General features: G+C 48.3%; 1 protein-coding gene and 1 pseudogene across 1 annotated transcript; both read right to left on the minus strand.

Annotated features, from left to right (window-relative positions):
- Positions 1–2,869: 2,869 nt before the first annotated feature.
- LOC123149627 (uncharacterized) lies at positions 2,870–6,286 on the minus strand (annotated as a pseudogene).
- An 11,800-nt stretch (positions 6,287–18,086) lies between these two features.
- LOC123149626 (endoplasmin homolog) lies at positions 18,087–23,459 on the minus strand. The gene is made up of 15 exons (XM_044569319.1): positions 23,180–23,459; positions 22,327–22,447; positions 22,085–22,238; positions 21,917–21,997; positions 21,713–21,824; positions 21,414–21,540; positions 21,154–21,292; positions 20,799–20,916; positions 20,527–20,708; positions 20,204–20,419; positions 19,946–20,111; positions 19,726–19,864; positions 19,490–19,640; positions 18,646–19,050; positions 18,087–18,538 (listed from the first exon to the last, which is right to left on the minus strand). Exons 1-15 carry the CDS (start codon positions 23,244–23,246, stop codon positions 18,293–18,295), a joined length of 2,424 nt encoding a protein of 807 aa, XP_044425254.1. The 5' UTR covers positions 23,247–23,459; the 3' UTR covers positions 18,087–18,292.
- Between the last annotated feature and the right edge of the window lie 851 nt (positions 23,460–24,310).

The following is a 24,310-nucleotide window of genomic DNA, read 5'->3' on the forward strand; positions in this document are numbered from 1 at the left end:
TAGAGTCCGTTGGATACAATTGTTTTTCCTTTTTCAGAACGGGACATGCAACCACGCGGATTCACGTTGTATGTTTTTGACGATAATTATTATTGTCTAGATGTATATTTTTTTCGTAGTACTTGCACGCCACTACAATTGAATCATTCATTCTATGGGCCATTTTATACACTATTTTTTTGGTTGTATTACAGTCACTTTTTTGTACTGCTCAAGTGCAATATTTTTGTGATTCCAAAAAAAGTGCAATATTATTTTCAAGCTAGCTAATTTTCCAACTTTGTCAGTTTTGTTTTAAAAAAAGGTTGGGCTCATCAAGCTCGTAATATACGAGTCTAATACATACTCCCTCCGTCCGAAAATACTTGTCATCAAAATGAATAAAAGGGGATGTATCTAGATGTATTTTAGTTCTAGGTACATCCCTTTTTATCCATTTTGATGACAAGTATTTTCGGACGGAGGGAGTAGTAGTTATGAGACAAATAGAAAAAGTGTGTGGCAATCGACTCATGATATGCTTATCTGTGAATGGTGGTAGGATCGTGATATGCTCAAATATGAGTGTTTTCATATATATTTTTCATAAAAGGGCAATTTTTTTTGTTCCAAATGCATGAAAACACATACACACAGGATAGAAAAGAAAAGAGACAAGACCACGGACACACAGGGCAGCCCACTAGGAGCCCATATTTGCTACCCAGACAACGCACGTACGAAGAAAACTGGCCTACCGAGAAAACTAGACGATGCACGTTCAGAATTGACACACGATGACGTCAACCTGACATCAGCTGACTGAGACCAAACTAAATCTCATTCAGCTAAGTTCCAGGCGCTCCCTATATATATTACACATGACTTGAGGTGTAAAGAAAACTAAACATAGACTAAGAACTTTTAGACCAATACTAATACTCCTTAACAGTCATATGGTCTATAGGGTTAGTTTTTTTTTGCGGGAATATAGTGTTAGTTATACATTCATGCAACACTTCAAACTGTTTTAGCAGGTAATCTGACTTTATTGATTGGCTAAATAAAGTACATTATATCAAAGGAAGTGAAACAAACACAAACATCAAGAGTCCTAATAAGACGATAATTCAAAGATTTGATAAGCCATGCAACTATAACAGTTTGAGTTTATTTTTCCTCTCTGATTCTCTGGAACCGGTGTCATCTTAGTACTACTAGTTAGCTTGCAAAAGTAATTGACAATCAATATTCTGTGTGTGTACATCTACGATCGACTCAGTGTGTTCCTAAAAATAAAACATGATGGCCTAGTCTTATTAGTTCACATAGTTTTTTTTCCCATTGTATGGGGATGCAAGTAGAAATCATGTACAGTTAAATAACTCTCTATTTTTTTTATTTGCCTGTCAAAAGCAATGCTAGATTGCATAATTCTAATAAGAATAACCACATGGCACCGAATCGTTTTTTAACAGGAACGACGGGACTCTCCGGCATGTACTTATAATAATTCATTAATAAAATGTACAAATCATAGTGAAAGGAGAAAATAAAGTATACATGAAGCAGAACTAAAAAGAAACAAATGAAAGGGAGTCTGAATCAATCTATTGAATGAGAACACCTACGAGAAGGATAAGGTAGAGGATGATTGTATCGCTTACTCGTGTATCTAGAGGGGTAGGAGGAGGAGCTACTTCATCTTCTCCGGTTCTGGCCATCGCTACCCTCCCTGCCGTCCGAAGACCGAAGGAGTTTAGTCTGGTTACCCTTTTATGGCGAGATTTGATCTGTTGACACACACATCTATGTTGGCACATTCATAACTGCCCTTTTTATCCGATTTGAGCCAATTTTCAAGTTTACACTAGAAAGTGAATGACCGAAATGTCCCTAGTGCCCACGTCGGATGAACCCTAGCTCTCGGGATCCCAGATTTCTTCGCTGCAATCCATGGCTGGTTTCAGATTACCTGGACGGTGAGAAGATGACGGATTTTCATGGCAACCACGTTGGTTGAGAACACCATGAGGCCGGTGAGGAAGATGGTCTGGTCTGGGCTCGTGCGGTGCTTTGGTCCAGCCACATCCAGGCACAATCTGGCTTGGTTTATGACATCGTCTCTCCCAAATTCCATGGGTCACATTGTGTTCCACAACTGGGCAACGATCAGGCGGTAGCGCTTGCAAGCGAATTCCTCATCTTCCCTTCGCAGGTTATTCAGTTTATTATCCATGTTTTGAATCCGTTCTTCAGCGTCCTTCTTTTATCTGAATCTCTTCCGGGTGGTCTGTTCATCCTTTGTTTTGGATCTTGCTTGCACTAACAAAACAAAAATGTATTTTGGTCGTCTTTGTTGGATCACGCGTTTACGTTCTCATTATGGTTCATCGACCAAACACTTTCTATCTTCCTCTCTCCGTGCATGTGCATCCACAACCCTTCTGCTGATCATCTTTCTGGTTATGGTGATGCGGTGACTAGGCCATATCCAACTTTCGGCCAAATTTTGTGCAATCCGCCCAAACAAACCACAAATTCATGCCTGTGTGGAACCGCTACAGAAAAAAAAAAGGCTTTGAAACATGCTATGAAAAACACTGCTCATCTGAGTTTGGGCGCCATGGTGTGCTTGGGCTAGAAAATGAGCATTGTTTTAAAGCGTGTGTGTTCAGTGCCAGCCAAGTGAAATGACATGCAGCAAATTCTGTGTACATGTTATGTATGACTCAAGATGATTTAGCGCATACTTTGAACATACATTTAATTTTTTTTTTACTCGGATATAGTTTTACTTCGTTCACAAGAGTTAGCAAATGTAAATGAGAGTTGTCATTCAGGTTTTTGAAGAGAAAAGACCATATGGCTCAAGATGATTTAGCGCATACTTGAGTTAGCCAGTTCAACATAACAGCATCCATCCAAACAGATAACACAATACACCAGCTATAGCCTGAAGAACACATACTACCTCTGTACCGAAATACTTGTAGCTGGGGAAACTAGTACAATTTCCCCCAACTACAAGTATTTCGGTATAGAGGGAGTAGAAAACAAGCGCACGCACAGGTGCAGCACCAGCCAACATTAACTTTGGAAAGGCATGACAAGATCGTTTGATAGCACACAGACGGGGAAATGGTATAGGCTTAATCACTCCAAACGGCCGTCTAAGACAGTGATCGCCTTACCAAAGCGCTCCGAGGTGAGTCGCGCACACTTGCGAACCCTTGATAGAAATCTTCACTCGACGCCGATATTCACCAGGTTAGCATAACGGCATATCCTGGTCGCGATCCAGGGCTGTACTGTCATGTACCCAAGAACACAATCATTTTCCAGGATACAGCACGCCAGCGTGGTCTGAGTCGTGTAGCACCGGAACCCGCTGATCGTTTGACGGTACACAGAAATAGGCTAACTCACTCTGAAGAGGCATCTAAGACAGTGATCGCCTTACCAAAGCGTTCCGAAGTAAGCCGTGCCCACTCGCGAACACCAGGTAAAAATCTTCTTTCGACAGCAAAATTCTTCAGGTCAGCATAACCGCATATTGCGGCCACGACCCTTGGTTGTACTTCCATGTGGTCAAGAACACGGGCATTTTCCAGGATACAACACGCCAGTTCAGACTGAGCCTTGTAGCACCGGAACCCGCTGATGTGGACAGTCTTAAGATGGTCATGGTAATGCATGTGGGGGCCTTCCTCCTCCGCCACCTCATCAGGCGATGAAGCCTTGAAGTATGAATATATCATCTGCATTTCAAACTTAACAGTTAGTCAGTCAGAAACAGTCTGAGTACAGATGTCTTTCTTGGAAACCATCTATTTGTCGACCAGTAATGATATGGCACTCACATCCAAGTGCAACGTCTGCAGCTGGGGCGCAACATTCAGACAGTGGACCAGTTGAAGAACTCAATTATTGGAATTTGGTTTCTTAAGAGACAAGACAGTTAACCCACAAGTCATGTGTCTCAAATGCATAAACATGCCACATGGTCTTGGTGCCAGCTTATGCAGCTGAGACATGACAAGGACAAATAAGATGACATTAAAATCCAGTTTCAAGAAACTACAAGGTAAGAAAACAAGAATATGTAAATATAGACCAGGTAACCTGTTCATAAGCAGATATTTGAGCTTGCACATTGAGCACCTTCACTCGCAAAATGATTGGAACTGCAGTGAATACACGGGCCAGTCCATTGCTACCTTCAAACATTATTGTAGCCTTCTCTAACTTTGAGCGACCATGAAGTACTATAGGGATCTCTTTTCCTTTGTACTCAAAATGAGCAAGATCGGCAGCATTGGACTCAACCGTCTCGACAGCCATTCTGTCAATTAGCAAATGTTGAAGTTTATCAAGTTGGTGCGGTATGCTTAAATTGGTTACACCGGAGCACTTGATCAGCTCTAGGTCCTCGAGTGCTGAACAGTTTGCTAAAAAGCCTGAAAAGTCTCCGAATATCTCTACAAATTCCAGAACAAGCCTTCTGAGTAGTGTGAAGCCAAATATGCCTGGGTGTGGCTTTATAGAAACATCAGCGAGATACAAGGACTGCACACAAGAGCTGCCTTGAACAACTAAGGCCTCAAGAGGGAACTGGTGAACTTCTTTGGATGGCGAATCAATTTTCTTCAGGTCAAAATCTACAATCTTCGCCTTCGACAAAGCGGAAAGCTAATCCATCTGGCAAGATGATCAAATTCCTCCTTGTGCAGGCCACACCTGATGCTGAACTTGTTGATTCCTACCCCGCTATGCTGTTGAATAACACAATTCACAGCCTGAATGAACTTATCTCGTTTCATTTTCAACTTAGCCTGTGATGTTTTGACATATTCATCAACGGCGGCCTCCTCATCAGATTCCAAAGGGGGCACAGAAGGGTCATCATCCAGTTCATTGGGACCATAAAAACAAAGATTACAGTGGAATGACCAGAGTATTTTCCAACTTGTTGAAACAGTGCTGGTCCTCACAGCCTCTTTAAGTGGGAGCAGTGAGATTATAACAGGCAGAATCTCCTGCGACAAGGGCCTGGACTGTTAAGCTGTGGCAGACGAGCGGAGTAGGCACTAGTTTACTGAAAATCGAAATGCACAATGCTGAAAGTGTATACATTGGAAAGTTTTTATTGGGTGTCTTACGATTTTTTTTGTAACAATCTTGCATGTACTCCCGGATGGTTCAAACTACTATGACTTTGTCGGTGCTGTGATGGTTTCTTTAATAGAAATCCTCATTTGCTCAAAAAACAAAAAAAAAATGTACTCCCGGATGCTGTTACAGGTGTGTAAAGGCAATGTCTGTAGGAAAGTTAAAAGATAGATGTGCCAGCCTGTGTGGCTCCTAGAGAGAATGGACAGTTTTCAGCCCATTCTGCTCTGAAGACAGAGAACTAATTTTCCCTTCAAATTTAGATGGACCGTAAATAAAACTAGTGCAAAATAAGATAAAGGTTATCCTTTTTTGGTAGTTATGAGGAAAACAATTTTCACTGATGGCATGGAAAACAAACATGTTCTCCGGTTCCCCTGAAACTGGTGATCAGCTCTATGCATGCACTGTCCTGCAGCCAAGTAACTGTCGTGTAATCTATTGTTCAGTTTCGGCGCAATTCTGTTACTGGTACTGTTTTTACTTATCAGTCATGTACATGTTGGTTTTCGCAGTTTCCTGTTTCGAAACGCAATTTAGTTGGAAACGTGGAACGGGACTACATTCAACAGTAGTGGACTAGTAGTTCGCCAATTTTCCTTTCTAACAAATCAAGCAAGCCGGGGTGCTCTGTTTCGTCTACCAAGCAGCTTGAGCAAGAAACCCTAGACACAAAGCCTCGCTTCAAAAAAAAAAACTAGTGGACAACAATCGAAGGCCCCTGCAGGCAACACAAGACCATTTTTTCACCCCGGAGGTGCAGATCCATGGAGAACACCACATGACCACAACGCTAATTTTTTAAGTGAAAAAGGAGGAGGTGGCGGGAGGGAAGTTACCGCGGGAAGGTCCTCCATCCGGAAGGACGGCGCGTCGCCGGCGACGTGGTGGTGGTGCTCCACCCTCGCCGCTGACCCTTCCGCCATGGGCTGCAGCTGCACGGGGAAACCGACTAATCAGGAACACCAAGAGGAGGGGAGAGGAGAGAGGGCTGAGGGGAGAGGATGATTACAGTGTTTACCTACGGATCTAGAGGAGGAAGGGGAAGCGGAGGAGCGACCATTGCTGCCACTGGAAGATCGGCTTTCCTTTTTGGTGCCAACCCAACGGAACGCTCTTAGCTTTTTGGTCCCAGCAACCTCTTCAGACTTCAGTGCACACATCACATAGGCAGCTCTGATCTAAAAATAATGCATTTATGCTCCAATTTAATATCAATTTCGGCAGCACAAACTCGAAATCAAACTCGCTCCTGCTTTCAGATATTGTTAAACATGTACTTGTGCATTGTAACGTTGAGTTCTTTTTTTTTTTTTGAGAATTCTTTGGATTCAAATCACGAAACATTACAAAATAGTTGACCCTTACAAGCACACTGAAACGCAAACACAAAGGACCATGAACACCTAGAGTACCCTAAGGCAACCATAACACAATAAGATCTCCGGAGCTTTATGTCATCATCCCTGAATCTTGAGAGAAGACCCCTGCAGCAGAAAGATCTGCAACCAGGTGCAAGCAGGTCATCCTCTTCGACCACAGAACAATTGCCGCCATGCTGCTTCCTTCTTTCTTGACACCAGCGCTGAGAGGGCATGGACATCAATCCAACACACCTGCAACAGCCGTCGCCATCTTTGGCTTTGAGTACCGCGAAAAATGTCACTTCCGAAAGGAAGAGAACTCGAGTCATCCGACCGGTCCAGCACTGCGGCCGGGCCATCCGCCCGGGCAAAGCAGAATCTCCCTCCAGCACCAGCGCAGAGGAAGGAGAAGAACAACAGCAGCAAGTCATACCGACAAGGAAGAAGGGTCTTCATCTCCCTGCATCCAACGCCCATCTGAGGACCCAAACACCAGTGCCGATGGACCTCCAGTCACCATAGCCCGCGACCTCGACGAGATCCGGGGATCCCCCACCCCGCTGGCTCCTAGACGAAGGCAAAAGCCTCGCCTGACCGCGGACGGAGCCCGGAGAGACTTATTCCGACGCGACACCACCGCAACGGCCTCGGCAGCGTCACCCTCAACCCTAACCCTACGACACACGCACCTAGCGGACAGACCCGAGGTTCCCCCTCCCTGTAAACCGAGTCCGTTCCTAGATTATAGGATCCAGCAACGCTCGTGGCCTGCGTGCCACATTTTCAGGAGCGCTTGCTCTCTCCCTGAGAGGATATATGTATCTGTACATTTGTAACTCGATGATTCAGTCAATACATAATTAATCTGTCCAACTTGATATCAGTTACCAGGATCATCATGGCCTCCTCTCCCTCCACCGCCGCCGCTACGAGCTCTGCCACCTCCCCAGCCAACCTCTCCTCCTCCTCGACGGCGCCTGCTGCGGCCTCCTCCACTGCTTCCTCCCCGCCGTTCGTCTTCGGCACTTCCTCCTCTCTCGTCAACGGCTCTTCCCCTGCCGCGGGCACCCAGTTTACCCCCCTGTACACCACCGCTGTCCCTCCTGCTCCTCCGGCACCCGCTCCCCGCAACCCCATCTTCCTGGATCACATCACAAACCACATCAAGTTCCTCCTCAACCCCGCCGATCACAATTATCACAAATGGAAAACCTTCTTCCTCATGGTCCTCGTCCGCTACGGCGTCTCCTACCTCGTCGAACACCCGCCTCCACCCAATGCTTCCGCCACTTACCGCGAGCTCGATGCCCACGTCGTTCTGTGGATCTACGCCACACTCTCGGACACCATGTGTGATCACGTCGTCAGCGCCACGACCACTTTCGCCCTCTGGAACAAGATCCGCGACTACTTCCTTGCCAATCGCACCGCTCGCTTCATGATTCTCAACCGCAAGTACCGCAACCTCAAGCAGGGCGATCTATCCGTCTCCGAGTACGCTCGCAGGATGAAACTCCTCACCGACGCTCTCGCCGACATCGACCGCGCCGTCACCGAGGTGGACCTCACCACCCAGTTCCTCCATGGCCTCGACAAGCAGCTCGACACGATCCGGGTGGTCCTTGGCGATCAGGACCTGCCCTTCGACATCGTCCTATCCCTGGTCGTCCTGGCCGAGGAATCCCAGGAGCATCGCGCGGCTGAAGAAAGCGCCTCCGTGTTCGCCCTGCAGAGTGGCGGCGCCCCGGGTGCCTGCTCCAGCACGGGTGGCCGTGCCCCAACAGATCGTGCGGATCGCGCCCCTGCTGGCGCCCCGGTCGCTACTCCACCGCCGCCCCCGCACCCTGGCCGTGGCCGTGGTGACCGCGATGGTGGTGACCGCGGTGACCGTGGCCGCGGTCGTGGGCGTGGCGACAACACTGGACGCGGCCACGCCGCTCCTCTCCAGGCGTCGCCCTTCACCGGCTACTTCGTGCCCTACGGGATGGCGATCCCCTCCCCGCGCTCCGGTTGGGTCCCGCCAAATGTGGCTGGCACTACTAGGAAAAGGCCTACTAGTGGTGCACCAGTTTTTCCTACTAATGGCGCACTACTAGTGCGCCACTAGCACCACGCCATTAAAATTAAATACTAATGACGCACCCCTGGTATGGCGCACCAGCAGTGTGCCATTAGTATAGCCCATCGTGCGCCATTAGTATGCCTCCCAGGGGGCCATATTTACCCATGTGTTTTGGCATACTAATGGCGCACTAGTGGGTGATGCGCCATTAGTGTCCTTTCTGCAGTGCGCCATCAGTGTGATGAGTGGTGCGCCACTAGTATGAATATTAGGGATTATTTTTTTCTTTTCTGATATTTGCACAGGTTACAAAATATATTATTGGACAGAATATAGACAGCACCACACAACAACAACAGATTCATCGAATACAATAAAAGATTAGTCTCCGAATACAATTCATCATATTAGTCTCCGAATTCAAAAGACCGAACAAAGATAGAACATTACAAGTCTCGAGACCGCGAGGAGCGAGTTTGTCTTCACATTACAAATCGATATAGATCATCTAAACTACAAAACATAGAAGAGAGCTGCGGTCATCACGATGAGCATCATCGCGATGAAACTGGTCTTCATCCGGTTCCTCCAACACTCCCTCCTCTCTCCCGCTAGCTAGCGCGCGTTTCTAGATTCCGCCTCCGCCCTAGTGGTGTATCCTTTGTAACTGTTACCGCTGAAGCGGTGAACCTGTCTCCGACACTCCTCCCAGTCATCGTAGACTCCGGGAACCTTACCCTTGTACACGACATACGACGGCATCTCTATGCACTAGCCAAACAAAACGATAGTAGCAATTCACAGACAATACATAAGCAATATATAAGTATGCAACAAAAGGATCAGAAGAGAAAAGCAAGATATTAATAGCACGTTTCATGGTCCTACTAATAAATAGCATCGATTACATCTAAGTTGAAACGACTGTCCAAACTAAAGAGACATAAAAGTTCATTAAAGTTTAATTACAACATGAGCCAATCAATGTTTCAGAACTACACATAGCATCACTACTTTTGACTCGACTCAATGGACCGGAGCATGGATAAAGCTGCCGTCTCTCGTGATGGTCATGAAATTGCGGGCGTTGTCAGCCTGCATTTGTAGCGTTGTGTCTATCTCATTGTTGGACGGTTGATATCTGAGGTAGAACTGCCCCGAGGTACGAAGGACATCTTGATGGATGATTTCCGCAAACTCCGACTGGATGCGAAAGAATTCTTGTCTGATGTCCGCGTCCTGGATTGCCGACAAGCTCGCGGCCCAATCTTTGAGATTATTTGGTAGCAGAAGGTGATTGTGGTCCCGTACGACCGCCCGCATGTGATGGAGGGCGTAGTAGGCATCCTTCTGACCGCCAGGCGGCTGCTTGACGTAGGAGAACGTCGTATTGTGGGCAAAACACGTGCTTGCCATACCTACGAACTAGCCTGGTGAAGGTGCCTCCAGATTTGGCGTAGCCAGGGAGAACATCATCAAGAACTTTCTTGATATTTGTGTAGTCTTTCTTTGACTGACGGTCCGGGTCGAAATACGTGGCCATGGAATATTTCGGGCTTAAGAGGATGAGTGTGCAATGTGTGTCACTGCACAAAACACGGAATGTTAGAAAAAAGAACGATCGAAATCTAAGAAATCATATGTTACGGGGCGGTGAGGGGATGACTTACTCGGGAAAGTAAGGCACGAGGAAGTTATCCTTATCTGGGTTTGCCAGAATGACGCCTTCGAGGTAAGAACTCGCAACTTGACGGTACCCAGCGCTGCCCAAGATCTTGGCACGCATGTAGAAGGGGTCGACTATCACGATGTCCGGGGTCTTGTCCCTAATGATCCGCATCTCCATGCTCAGTGAAAATAGCCGAACGAAGGTGTAGTGCAGCGGATGAAGGTTAAACATAGAGAAGATGTCATCAAACCGCAGACGATCATACCCCCGATGGCGTTATACACAAAGCCCTTGCCCTCTGGCACCTTGGCCACGAAAACCGGGTATGCCACATCATTCTCTCTGAGACACCGCTTCTCCAAAGAAAGAACACTGTCATGCAGACTCCGCATAGCACCGGTTGCAGCATTGAGCAGATTTGTCGGTAGCATCGGCCTACCCGCCACATGCACCCTCCTCGAGATATCCTTAGGTGAAGGTGGCCCGTCTTGAGCACGGATCGTACTCGGTGCCGGCTGGCTCGCACCGGTGCCCTTGTTACTCTTTCTTTTCCGTCCCTTCTTCTTCTGCTGTAATGGGACCGAGTTCTGCTCATAGACCGCCTTCTTGAGTGTGTTGGGGCTGATAATATTTCGCACCTCGGCTATCTGAGGCTCGGTGAAGTCGGCAGCTGGAGGCGTCTCCTGAGAACTGAACGCCAGACGACGGCTGTTGCAATTGGGTTTCTCCGCGGTACCAGCTAGATCACGATCGTCTTTTGCAGGGTTGGGTTCTTGAGAAGGAGGCCCCATGAATTCGTCATCGTACCCATGTTCGGCAAAGTACTTATCGACGTTGGTAAATGTACCATCGTTGTTGTCATCGTCGTCCGGATCCTGTGCCATATGCATGTTCGGATCCTGTGCCATAGGGATGTCCGGCATGTCCGGTAGCGTTGCGGCGGTCTTGCCATGGCTTGGCGCCGGCACGACTGGCGGTGTTGTCTGTGGGGTGGTCCTGCTTCTTCTTGTGGTGTATGCTGGTACTTCATCATCGTTGTCATGTTCCATCTTCGGGTCGCCGTACTTGTCGAAGTCTTGCTCATTGGCGACTCCATCCATTCCGATGATCTTCCTTTTGCCTCTCCTCACGACAACACGACTGGGCTTTGACGGGTCGGTAATGAAGAAGCATTGGTCCACTTGGGAAGCCAGTACCCATGGATCATTTTTCACGGTGACGTTTGCGCCCGCGGTCTTGGATTTGGCTTCGGGTATAACCATGGTGGTGAAATACCGGTCTTCTTTTATGACGCTCTTGGCCCATCTGACACGAAACATTGGGACCTTGTCTCCAACGTAGCTCAGCTCCCAAATCTCCTCGATCCTTTCGTAGTATCTGTCCTTGTCGTTACCGGTGTAGGATTCCATCGTTACCCCGGAGTTCTGATAACCATCGCTCTTCATGTCCTTTCCCTCGGTGTAGAATGTGTAGCCGTTGATATCGTACGCCTCATACGTCATCAGGTTGTGCTCGGCGCCCTGTGACAAGGCGAATATTAGTTGTTCTTCCGCGGAAGAATCCTCATGTAAAGGGTACGACAGAAGCTTCTGCTTGAACCAACGCGTGAAACATGAGTTGTGCTCTTTGATTATATCTCCGTCCATCCTCTGTTGGCCTCGGTCATTGTACGTCTTCTCAATAAAGGTTTTGTGCTCTACCACCCAAGGATCGACCACGTCTATGTGTTGTAGCGTGACTAGGTTTGCTCTTTCAAAGTCGGCGAGTCGACCCTCGAAGTTGAAATGCATTTCGCGGCGATCCTCACGGTGACCCCATCCAGCGAGCCTGCCGAGGTGCCTGTTGATGGGCAGACCAACGGGGTTCTCGATGCCTAGATAATTCGTGCAGTAGGAGATGCACTCTTCGGTCAGAAAGCCCCTGGCTATGCTTCCCTCTGGACGTGACATGTTGCGAACGTATCCTTTGATGACACCATTCATCCTTTCGAACGGCATCATGCTATGCAGGAACGTCGGCCCGAGTTGGATGATATCCTCCACGATATGGATCAGCAGATGCACCATAACATCGAAGAATGCGGGCGGGAAGTACATCTCAAGCTCGCATAGTATCACCACAATCTCTTCCTGTAGCCTTCTGAGTTGACTCACGCCAACCAACTTCCGAGAGATGACGTCGAAAAAGTTGCATAGGCCAAATAGCGTTTCACGGACGTGCGCGTCCATGATCCCACGGATTGCAACTGGAAGTATCTGCGTCATCAGCACGTGACAATCGTGAGACTTCATCCCGCTGAACTTCTGCTTCGCTGAGTCTAGGTATCTGCTTATCTTCCCCGCGTAAACATAAGGAAGTTTTACTCCTACGAGGCAGGTGAAAAACTGATCGATCTCCTCCTGACTTAGAGTGAAGCACGCGGGAGGGAAGTCATTTCCGGTCTTCAGAGAACACACGATTTTCTTCGCCTCCTCGAAACTGGTCGGCACTTGTTCCCCTTGGGAAGACGTTTGTGCCAGAATGACATGTTCTCGTTGAAGCATGCGACGGTCATTTTGTGTTTTGCCTTCATCTCCAGAGCCATGAGCGTTACCTTCAGGCGGGTATCCTCGGGCCTGCATCCTTCATACAATGGAGTAACCGCGTCTATCTTCAGTTGATCCAGCTTGGCTTTCTATCGGGCGGCATCTCTTGCGTTATCCGTCTGCTTGAGAAGCAGCTCTTGAATATGAGGGTCCTGCACCCAGCCCATCGATGGTCCATCGTCGTCTGCTCCGGCATCTTCATCTTCATGATCATGTCCTTCGTCTACTCCGGCATCTTCCTCATCATCATGTCCTGCATCTTCTACATGATGACTGTGTATAGCATCACCGTCGTGATCATGTCCTGGAGATTCTTCGTCTTCTCGCCCGCCCGAGCCGCGGTGGTTGTCTTGCTGCCCTTCCTCATTTCTTGCCCGGCCCCCATGGACGACTTCATAGTCATCTTCAACACCTTGCCACCGATAGCCATCCATGAAACCACGCAAGAGCAGGTGGTCGCGCACCTGCCCGGAATTCGGGTCTGCAATAAGGCTCTTCAGCTTGCATCTTCGACACGGACATCTTATCTCCGTCTCGTTCTTTTGAAACATCTCGGCCTTCGCAGAGCTCAAAAACCTATTCACGATGCCTTCGGTCATCATGCGGACCATGGTTGCCTGCGGGGTAGAGCAAAACGATATTTTAGAACCAAGAAAAATTTTGGCATGACTTTCCCTAAAAATAGGACCAAAAAGAATGAATAGTGCCAAAATTCTCGCCGAAACGGAAATGAATCAACATTCCGGCAAAATATTGGCAACTATGGCATTTCAAATACCGGTACCTGCAAACACAAACATATATGCAACACCACAAACATATGCAACACCACAAACATACATAGATCTAGCTAGGCCATAAAAAGTGCATGTGCACGTTGTTGGAGGGAGAAAAAAAGTAGATCTACAACATAAAGATAGCTTCCCCCTTACTTACCTATCAAAAAAGGTAATTTAACTACTTAATTTGGATGAATCTATGGTGCAAATGAGGTGAGAAGGAGGAGGCAGCCGAGACAAGCTTGGAGGAGGAGGTGGAGAGAATGAAGTGGGGAAAGTGAGTGGGTAGGTGTGGCTGTCCAAAATATCTAGCTGGTCCCGGGTTACTAATGGTGCACCACGTACAAATGCGCCATTAGTAACCCTGGTTACTAATGGCGCACCTGCTGGTGGTGCGCCATTAGTAGTTTTGCAAAAAAAATAAAAAAAATATATACTAATGGCGCACTAGGGCACAGTGCGCCATTACTAGTTAAAACTAGTAATGGCGCACTTTGCCCTGGTGCGCCATTAGTATTTTTGGAAAAAAAATTTGTTACTAGTGGCACACCGTGTGTCTGGTGCGCCATTAGTGTCTTTCACACTAATGGCGCACCAAAACATGGTGCGCCACTGCTATATACTAGTGGCGCACCATGTGTCTGGTGCGTCATTAGTGGCCATATTATCTATAGCCCTTTTCCTAGTAGTGTGGCGTCCTTGGCCCGCGCCCCGGATCGCATGTGCAGGCCTACCCGCTCCTGCCCGCATCGCCGGCGCACCCCGCGCCGTTCTACAAGCATCCTCCTTCCTCCTGGGAACACGCGGCCATGCTCAACGCCGCCTACAGCAACGGTGGCTTCCCGTCCGCTCCAGCCCCGAGTGGTACTTCGACAGTGGTGCTTCCTCTCATGTGACCGGCAATCAAGGTAACCTCACCCGGTCTAGTTATTCATTAAAGCATGTTCCCTCTAGCATTTTGGTTGGCAATGGGCACCACTTACCCGTCACGGCCACTGGCTCCACTTCTCTCCCTCCCAATGATTTTCGTCTCACTGATGTCCTAGTTTCCCCAAATGTTGTCACTAGCTTAATTTCCGTTTGCCGTTTTACTAAGGATAATTCTTGCTCCGTTGAATTTTACCCTTGAGGTTTTCTTGTGAAGGATCTTCGCACCCGAAGGGTTCTCATGTTCTCCGTTAGCAACGGTGATCTTTACCCCTTCTACGGCAATAACCATGCACCACCATCGGCGTTCACCGTCTCCACGTCGGATCTGTGGCATCGTCGACTTGGGCACCCCGGCGCTCACTCCCTGTCTACCATAGCCAACGATTTCCTTAGCTCATGTAATAAAAGTGCACACATTCCATGTAACGCTTGTCAACTAGGTCGCCAAGCGCGTCTCCCTTTTTCCCCCTCTTTTAGCAAAACCTACGCCCCCTTTGATTTAATACATTGTGACTTGTGGACATCTTCAGTTGTAAGCTTCTCCGGTTTTCAATATTATCTTGTTGTGCTCGATGATTTCACACACTACTCTTGGACGTTTCCCTTGCGCAACAAATCGGACACCTCCACCACACTACAATGCTTTTTCACATTTATTCACACCCAATACAATGTCATTATCAAAGCCATGCAATGCGATAATGGAGGGGGGTTCATCAACTCATCCCTCCGCTCCTTCTCTGCCAATGGCATAGTGTATCGCTTCTCCTGCCCACACACCTCTCCCCAAAACGGCAAAGCGGAGCGTCTCATTCGAACAACAAACGACGTCGTTCGCTCCCTCCTCATCCAAGCCAACCTTACTCCCCCTTTTTGGGTCGAAGCTCTACATACTGCCACCTACCTTCTCAATCGCCACCCCTCTCGAGCCATTGCTGACCAAACACCATACTTTCTTCTCCACGGCGCTCATCCATCGTATGACCATTTACGCGTGTTTGGATGCCTGTGTTTTCCCAACACATCCGCAACCCTGCCTCATAAACTTTCCCCTCGCTCCACTCGGTGCATTTTCTTACGGTACCCACTAGAACACAAGGGGTACGGGTGCTATGACTTATCCACTCGACGCGTTATTGTCTCTCGGCATGTCATTTTTGACGAAAGTTCATTTCCTTATACACCGCCCATAGCACCAGCTACACAATCTAACCCCGCACCGGATCCACTCGCCTGCACCCAATCTCTTGGATCTGCCGCCCCCGCCTACCTCGTACTGGCCCCACCCCCCACCATCACCGCCCCCCACCAATCGCGCGCCCCCACACCCGCATGCAGCCAACCGCATCCCACCTCCACTCCCTGCACCGCGGAGCGAACCCACTCGTCCGGATCCACCTTGCCAGCTGCGCTCCCGTCCCCACCAACCACCCACGCCGAATCCACCTCGCCCTCCGCGCCTGTCGGCCCTGACTCACCTGCCGCCCAGTCTTCCGCGCCTGTCGCCTGCCCCACCGAATCCTCCTCGGGATCCGAGGCATGCACACCCACTCCCCCTCCGCCACGTCTCCCTCGCCATGCACAGCCAGCTGAACCCCCACGTCATTCACACAAAATGACCACTCGAGCCAAACGTGGCTATTGCATGCCTCGTCACCTTTTTCTTGCTGATACCACATCCACATCCCTCTCCCCTATCCCTCCAACGTACAAATCAGCCCTTAAGGACCCTAATTGGCGCCATGCTATGCAAGAGGAGTATCGTGCTTTAATCAATAACTCTACTTGGTCTTTGGTGCCTAAGCTTGCAAGTGTCAACATTGTTACGGGAAGTGGATCTTTCGCCACAAGTTTCACACGGATGGCTCTTTGGCTCGCTACAAAGCTCGGTGGGTTGTCCGGGGTTTCACTCAACAAGAGGGTGTGGATTACGACGAGACTTTCATTCCGGTCGTGAAACCGGCCACTGTCCGTGTGGTGCTCAGTCTTGCAACCTCTCATTCGCGGCCAATACCTCAACTGGATGTCAAAAATGCATTTCATCATGGTGATCTCAAGGCTGTTTATTGTTCCCAACCGGCTGGTTTTGTTGATGCTTCTCACCCGGATCATGTGTGCCTTCTCAACAAGTCTCTCTATGGTTTGAAACAAGCCCCTCGGACGTGGTTCCTTTGGTTCAAGACATTCTTGTTGTCTATTGGGTTTTGTGCTTCCAAGAGTGACTCATCCCTATTCATCCGCCACCATGGAAACACTATAGCATACCTTCTTGTTTATGTGGATGATATCATCCTCACTGTCAGCACTGCCGCCACCCTTTTGTCCATCATCGCCTCTCTCAAAAAGGAGTTCTCCATGTCGGACCTTGGTGAGTTACATCATTTTCTTGGCATAAATGTTACTCCCAACTCCTCCGGCTTGTTTCTTTGCCAGCAACAGTACACACTTGAGATTCTTGACCGTGCTGACATGCTCCATTGCAAACCGGTGTCCACTCCCGTCGACACCTCTTCCAAACTGTCCATTCATGATGGCAAACCTCTTTCCAACCCCACCTACTACCGCAGCTTGGCCGGTGCACTCCAATACCTTACTCTCACTCGACCAGATATCTACTATGCCATCCAACAAGTTTGCCTCTTCATGCATGAGCCGCGTGACATCCACATGCAGTTGGTTAAACGCATCCTTCGATATCTACAAGGCACATCCCACTATGGCATTCAGCTCTACAAGTCACCATCTCATGAGCTCATTGCTTACACAGACGCTGATTGGGCCGGGTGTCCCGATACTCGCAAGTCCACTTCTGGGTTCTGCGTTTTTCTTGGCAACAACATCATTTCTTGGTCCTCGAAGCGTCAACCCACTGTCTCTAGATCCAGTGCCGAAGCTGAGTACCGGGGCGTCACTAACTGTGTCGCTGAATCATGCTGGCTACGCCAACTCTTGCATGACCTCAAGAGTCCTCCGACCCGTGCCACCGTGGTTTATTGTGACAACGTCAGCGCCACATATCTCGCCTCCAACCCCGTCCAACATCAACGGACAAAGCACATTGAGATTGATCTTCACTTCGTCCAAGATCGTGTTGCTCTGGATGAGGCTCGTGTTCTGCATGTGCCATCGAGTTCACAGTTTGCTGATTTGTTCACCAAAGGTTTATCGTCACAAGTTTTTCATGAGTTCCGTGCCAGCCTAAACGTCCTACCTCACGGAGTTCCAGCTGAGGGGGGTTGTTAAACATGTACTTGTGCATTGTAACGTTCAGTTCTGTAAACCAAGTCCATTCCTAGATTATAGGATCCAGCAACACTCGTGCCACATTTTCAGGAGCGCTTGCTCTCTCCCTGAGGGGATATATGTATCTGTACATTTGTAACTCGATGATTCAGTGAATACAGAATTAATCTGTCCCTAATAACCCTGCATTGGTAAAACTCTGTACCACCAGACTACCTTCGTAACCCCATTATTCATTTTTGTAACTACGTACACCACTGGCAGGAAACCAAAACAGCAAGTATACAAAAGGGCGCTTCGGACTGAAACCAGGCATGCTAATTTGAATTAGCTAGGGTATCATTTAACTTTAAAAACAAAACTAGGTACAGTACGTTACACTGACAAAAACCTCGTATCACCATGATTTGCGTTTTCGCGCGGTAAAAATGGACGTCCCTCGAAACCATCACATTTCCAGTCCAACAGTTCTACTGAGAGCTAAATGGGCGATGAGAAGACCGCAGCAACTACAGCTCGTCCTTGTCGTACTGCTCGTGCTCCGGCTCCTCCGCCTTGCCCGACTCCTTCTCATCCACCTCGGGCTCCTCCACCTCCTCTTCCTCCTCCACGGCCGCATCGGGGCTCAGGTCCAGGCTCTTCTGCACCGACCGGTAGATGCTCGACGCAAAGTCCTTGGGATCCGGCAGGTTGAACCCGCTCTCCATCAGCGCCGTCTGGTACACCAGCCTCGCCGTCTGCTTCAGGCCCTCGCTCTGCAAACACACACACACATCATCAAGTTAGCAAATCATCAGGCACCGTCGCCGCTTGCGGCGTTCAGAGAGCAAAAATCGTGCTATACAGGGAAGGCTGTACTTACGTCACTGTCCTGGGCGACCTTGTCGCGGAGCTCCTTGATGATGGGGTGCCTGGGGTTGATCTCCAGGACCCGCTTGCCGCGCATGTACGCCTGCTTGCTCGCGTCCGACAGGGTCTGCGCCTGCATGATCTTCTCCATGTTGGAGCTCCACCCGTACTTGGAGGTGACCACCACGCAGGGGGTGTTGTGCAGCCGGTTGCTGATCTTCACCGAGTCGATGCCCTCCGTGTCCAGGGCCTTCTTCCACCAGTCCGTCAGCTCCTTGAACGACTCCTTGAGGTCCTTGAGCTTCGAGTCCTTGCCCAGCTTCAGGCCCTCCTTGGACACGTTCTGGAACTTCTTGTCCTCGTAGTCCATGAGGTATTGCATCAGGTACTCGTCCACGGGGTCGGTGAAGTAGATAACCTGCAAGAAGAAATGTGGTTACTATGTTACTTCACAAGCTTCATATAGATTACCATTTAAACCTGCTACAAATGCCAAGCCTAGCACAAAGTTACCAGCTCCTGACACTCTGACAGGGGTGTGCAAGTTTATCTAACAGGTGTTAAGTTACTCTCTGGCAGCATTGGAATTGACATTACTGTAACTACATACTGAAATTCAATCTGTGCGTTCAACTCAGAATTTGAGTCCTAAATCTCCTAAAATGCTGTATGGCAACATAATATGTGTTGTGATCTTCAGTAAAAACTGTGTTGTGATCAAATCATCATGTGAATTTAATTTGTTTCAAAAGTGCATACGTGAGTAAGCGGGACAAATAGCAAGTGCAGTGGTAACACAGTTGCATAGGTACTACTAAACCTGACTGGAATGAAAAGGGGACATCACAGTAACATACCTCGTAGTTTTTCTTGGTTAGCTGCTCGAGGAATGGAGATTTCTCTAGCTGCTCCTTGCTGCTTCCTGTAAGGTAGAAGATGTCCTTCTGCCCTGACTTCATCCTTGAAATATACTCATCAAGGGACACAAGCTTGCCATCTGACTTGGAACTGAAACAGACAAAACATCAATTCTGCGCCCCAGCGTATAGAACTACAGCATGAACAATACTGGAATACAGAATGCACGACAAACCTCTCAAATCTCAGAAGCTTCGCAAGACGGTTCCTGTTTGTTGCATCTTCAATGATTCCCAGCTTGACTGATTTGCCAAACTCATTCCAGAACTTGGCATACTGGCCCTTCTTCTCCTCCATTGCACTCTTTTCATCATCTGCTTACAGAACACAATCTGTAAGGACTATCGTCATAAATTATTGCAAGTGACTTGAAACTTCCCAGAAACCATAGTTACCTGTCTTTTCTTTGTTGCTGTACTCATCAGGATCCTCCTCAGCAAGTTTCCTAATCATGTCAAGAGCCTTGCGGATCAGTTTCTTCTTGATGGTCTTCAGACTGCTATGTTGTTGAAGCATTTCTCGGGATACATTGAGGGGCAAGGTGTCTGAGTCAACAATACCCTAGAGAGAGAAATAGCATGTTATAGTTAAGTTAATCTGTGCAAGTGGAGCATCACAAAGGAAAAAAATCTGTACAAGTCAATATGCAGTACCATCAAAAAGCTGAGGTACTTTGGAAGAAGATCATCGAATTCATCAGAGATGAAAACCCTTCTAACATATAACTTGAGGTTTGACTTGTTAGCATTGTAGTAGCTCTCGTACAGATCATGTGGAGCCTTCGGGGGAACAAAGAGCAAAGCTTTGAACTCGACATCTCCCTCAGCACTGAAGTGGCTCCAAGTCATAGGCTTGTCATCACCAAAGTCCTACAGAAAAAGACAAGTTAGAAGGCGTTCCTTATTTTCTTCTACATGTCACGTCACAAAGCTTGGCATTTTCTCCTATAAATTATAATCATAACCACAGTATGTACCTTAGCTAGTGAGTGGTAAAACTTTGCATACTCTTCTTCAGTAACCTCCTTGGGGCTGCGAAGCCACACGGCCTTCATATCATTCAGAAGCTCCCATTCAGTAGTAGTTTCCTTGACAGTCTTTGTCTTTGGCTTCTTCTCTTCATCATCTTCTGTCTCTTCTTCCTCTGTCCTCTCTGTGGCTACAAAATAATGGACAATGCGTTAGTGATTGCACGCACACAACACAACATGATCCAGAAAAAATGGATAACATTGAGTGCAGAACTTACTTGATTCCTCTTCTTCACTTGATTCCTCCTCATCAGCTGGCACTTCAACATCAACCTCCTTGGTTGCCCACAAGTAGATGGGGAAGTTGATGAACTCAGAGTACTTCTTTACCAAGTCCTGGAAAACAAGCAACCATATCAATTAAACAAACTACAACATAAAAAGTGCCTCAAAATGGCAGATATGTACTGTCATATAATGTTTCAAATACAGACATTGGACGGAAAGACCTATTGATGAGACCTTCAGGTAAAATTCAGATCAACTGGGTCTTAAGTAGAAATACAGCAATAATAATTTAATGAAAGTATAAACTGCACTAACAACAAAAAAGACATGGTGATATGGTGATACCTTCAGCTTGCCTTCTTCCAAGTACTCCTTAGCCTCATCGCGGAGATGCAGTTTGATCTCAGTTCCACGGCCCAGGGGTTCGTTCCATGTATCCTCCGAAATAGCGAATGATCCATCAGCCTTGGACTCCCACACATATCTATCAGAGAGGGATGCAATGTCACAACAGAAACAAGAAAATTGCATAGAGGAAGGCAGAAAAAGAACCAAAAGCATAAGGCTCAGTCTGTTAAACACAAGGGCACTGTTTGATGTCTTACTGTTTGTCATCATTGTGCTTGCTGACCACTTCAACATAGTCAGCAACCAAGTATACTGAGTAGAAACCAACACCAAACTGCCCAATGAGATTGAGGTCACCTCCAGTCTGCATCTTTTCCACGAAAGCTGCAAAAGGTGCAAGCAACTAATGTTATTTACGGGCACATTTCAAAGTTACATATATGTTGGATGGTATTTGGTGCAATATTCCACACCAACTAATAAATAAATAATGCTGAATTTGCACTTGAAGTTTCAAATATTTTAGAGCAGAGCAATCGGTAGAAAACAACAGTACCTGAAGTTCCAGACTTGGCAATGGTTCCAAGGTTCTTAATCAAATCTTCCTTGGTCATACCAACACCCCTATCCCGAATAGAGAGAATCTTGTTCTCCTTATCCAACTTAATCTGCATGTGGACAACGAAATGCCTTACCAACCAATTCAAAAAGGAATGACGTGGCAATCAGAAAAGGCTATCAGCTCTGCAGTTCACCATACCTGGATTTCAAGCTTAGCAGTGTCACCCTCGCCCAAAGCCTCCTTATCAGTGAGGGTAAGGAACCTAATCTTATCCAAAGCCTACAAACATAAAGGCACCACCCTTTAGTTCCCAGCATCCACAATGCAATCTAAATACAGGGGGTCAGAATCAAATGCAATACATACATCAGATGCATTGGAAATGAGCTCCCTCAGGAAGATGTCCTTGTTGCTGTAGAGTGAGTTGATGATGATGTCCATGAGCCTGGACACCTCTGCCTGGAACTCGAACTTCTCAGCCGAGTTCCTGAGGGTCTTCCTCGAGATCGACTCGGACTCCCTTCGCACATCAAAAGTCATGGTATCAGTACAGAATGACAACAGCATGTAATGGGAACCATTGGCGTCGATCAGGGACTAGTGCGCACCTCTGGACAACCTCGGAGTCGGTGGACAAGCCATGGGGGACGGCCCCAAGCTTCTCCTCTACCTTGGGAAAGTCACCCACCTCGTCGCTGCTCTCCTCGGCATTGACTTGGAGCTTCTTAGCTGCAGGCACATCCAGGATCAGACAAACAGCTCGAATATGTTGTATTGGTGTAGATTACAGCAGATAGTAGGTACAAGAGTTTGAATTCAGTAGGAGTACTGTATGGTAGAGCGCTAGATCAGTTGCAAGCAGCACTAGATTTCCGCCAAGTAAACACTAGATTGGTGCATAAATCTATCGAGTTACTGGACTAAACCCTATTTAAACCCCACGACTTAATTAGCAGCATAATTTGCCTGAATTTTAATAATCCACAACGGATCTAAGAACCAAGCAAGCCAGTAATGTCGAACACGGAGCAGACCCCTGCGACCCTGCCACCACATCAGATCGGGGTGGCGGCGAACCCGCATCGGGACAGAGCCAGCAGTTCAGATGCGAGATCTACAGCGGAAACTGGACTAAAATTTACCATCAGAGATGGCGCCCAGTAGCACTAGCCTCTACACGAACGGATCAAACGACCGGAAGCAATTCCGCCTGGATTCCCCACCAGGAATTAAGCGGGATTCAAGCATCAGATGGGAGCGCCGCCGCGAAAATCAAGCGGCCACGCGGGCTGTGGAACTGATAAGCTACCTCCTGGGACAGAATCTACTCGCGCTGCCTCCGAACCCAGCAGATCACGAGCTACCACCTAAATTCGCCGCCCACCCGCAGAGATCACCCTAAAAAAACAGGAGGGAAGAGAGCTATAGCGGCGGCGGCGAGGGAGGGGGAGGGGGGCTTGCCTGGATCGGGGAGGGTGGTGAGGAGGAGGACGAGGAGGAGCGCGCAGGAGAGCGCCCACTTGCGCATCGTCGCCGGCCGCCGCTTCACTCTGCCAACCAAAACTGGGTGAGCTCGTCGTCGCCTTCGTCTTGGCTTCGGGGCCGGCGAGATGCGCGACCCATTTAAACGGGCGAGGAGGAGACCCCGCACGCCCGGTCCGCGCGGGCGGGATGGCGCCACGCGGACGAGCAGACGGCCGCGATGTGGCTCCGGCCACGCGGCGGGAAGCTAGTGGATGGCGCGGGGGGGCTCGACGTGGAGCACGTGCCCCGGCCGTCCGTCGGGGCGAGCTGGAGGATCGGACGGGCGGGGATCTCGTGGGCGCGCTGAAGGGTTTGACACGTGTAGGGGTGTGATTGGTGCGGGATCTGTCGTCGACGTCGACGAGACGCGATGCGCTAGAAAGTTCGCCGCGGCTCAGTGGAGTGGATATCATTCGTTCGCGGGGTGGACTCGTGGTGGGCCAAGGGCTGTGATGGGCGCGTTTGGGCTGGCCTGGTCAGTCAGTCAACGGGGTGTTGACTCGTCGCCGTGTATCGGACGTCAGAGTTAAAGTTGCTGGGTTTTCGGGCTGGCTGGGCCATTAGCACCGGTTCAGCCCAACGAGAAGCACAACTCCTCCAGTCATATACGATCCTCAAATAATAAAAACACGTCCAGTGATACTGACAGAGAGCTACGTATTGGAGTAGTTTCAGAGGATGCAGTGTGTTTATGGCACATTATATATTCAATAATCGATGTAACGAAACATCCAACAGATGATTGAATCCGGATGAGATCATGCAAGAACCAACAAGCAGCCAAAAGTTTTGGCAAAACCTGATTATTATTGTTACAGATAAGTAGTGACACTTTGTACGGCCGGTTTACATTTTCAACACTGGTGCAGTTTCCTTTTTCCTTTCTGTTTTTGAGAAAAAGAGTCGATCATTCCGTCTGTCAGATCATCCAAGGCTCTTGTCTGGGTACGGTGGACATCTCTCGACTTAATTATGTTGTCATCACCCTCATCCGTAAAGTCAAAGGAGCGGACTTGATCTTTCAATTTAGACCTATTGCTCTCATTAACAACTTCACTAAGTTCCCTG

The sequence above is a fragment of the Triticum aestivum genome, chromosome 7A, assembly GCF_018294505.1.
Source record: "Triticum aestivum cultivar Chinese Spring chromosome 7A, IWGSC CS RefSeq v2.1, whole genome shotgun sequence".
Taxonomy (NCBI): domain Eukaryota; kingdom Viridiplantae; phylum Streptophyta; class Magnoliopsida; order Poales; family Poaceae; genus Triticum; species Triticum aestivum.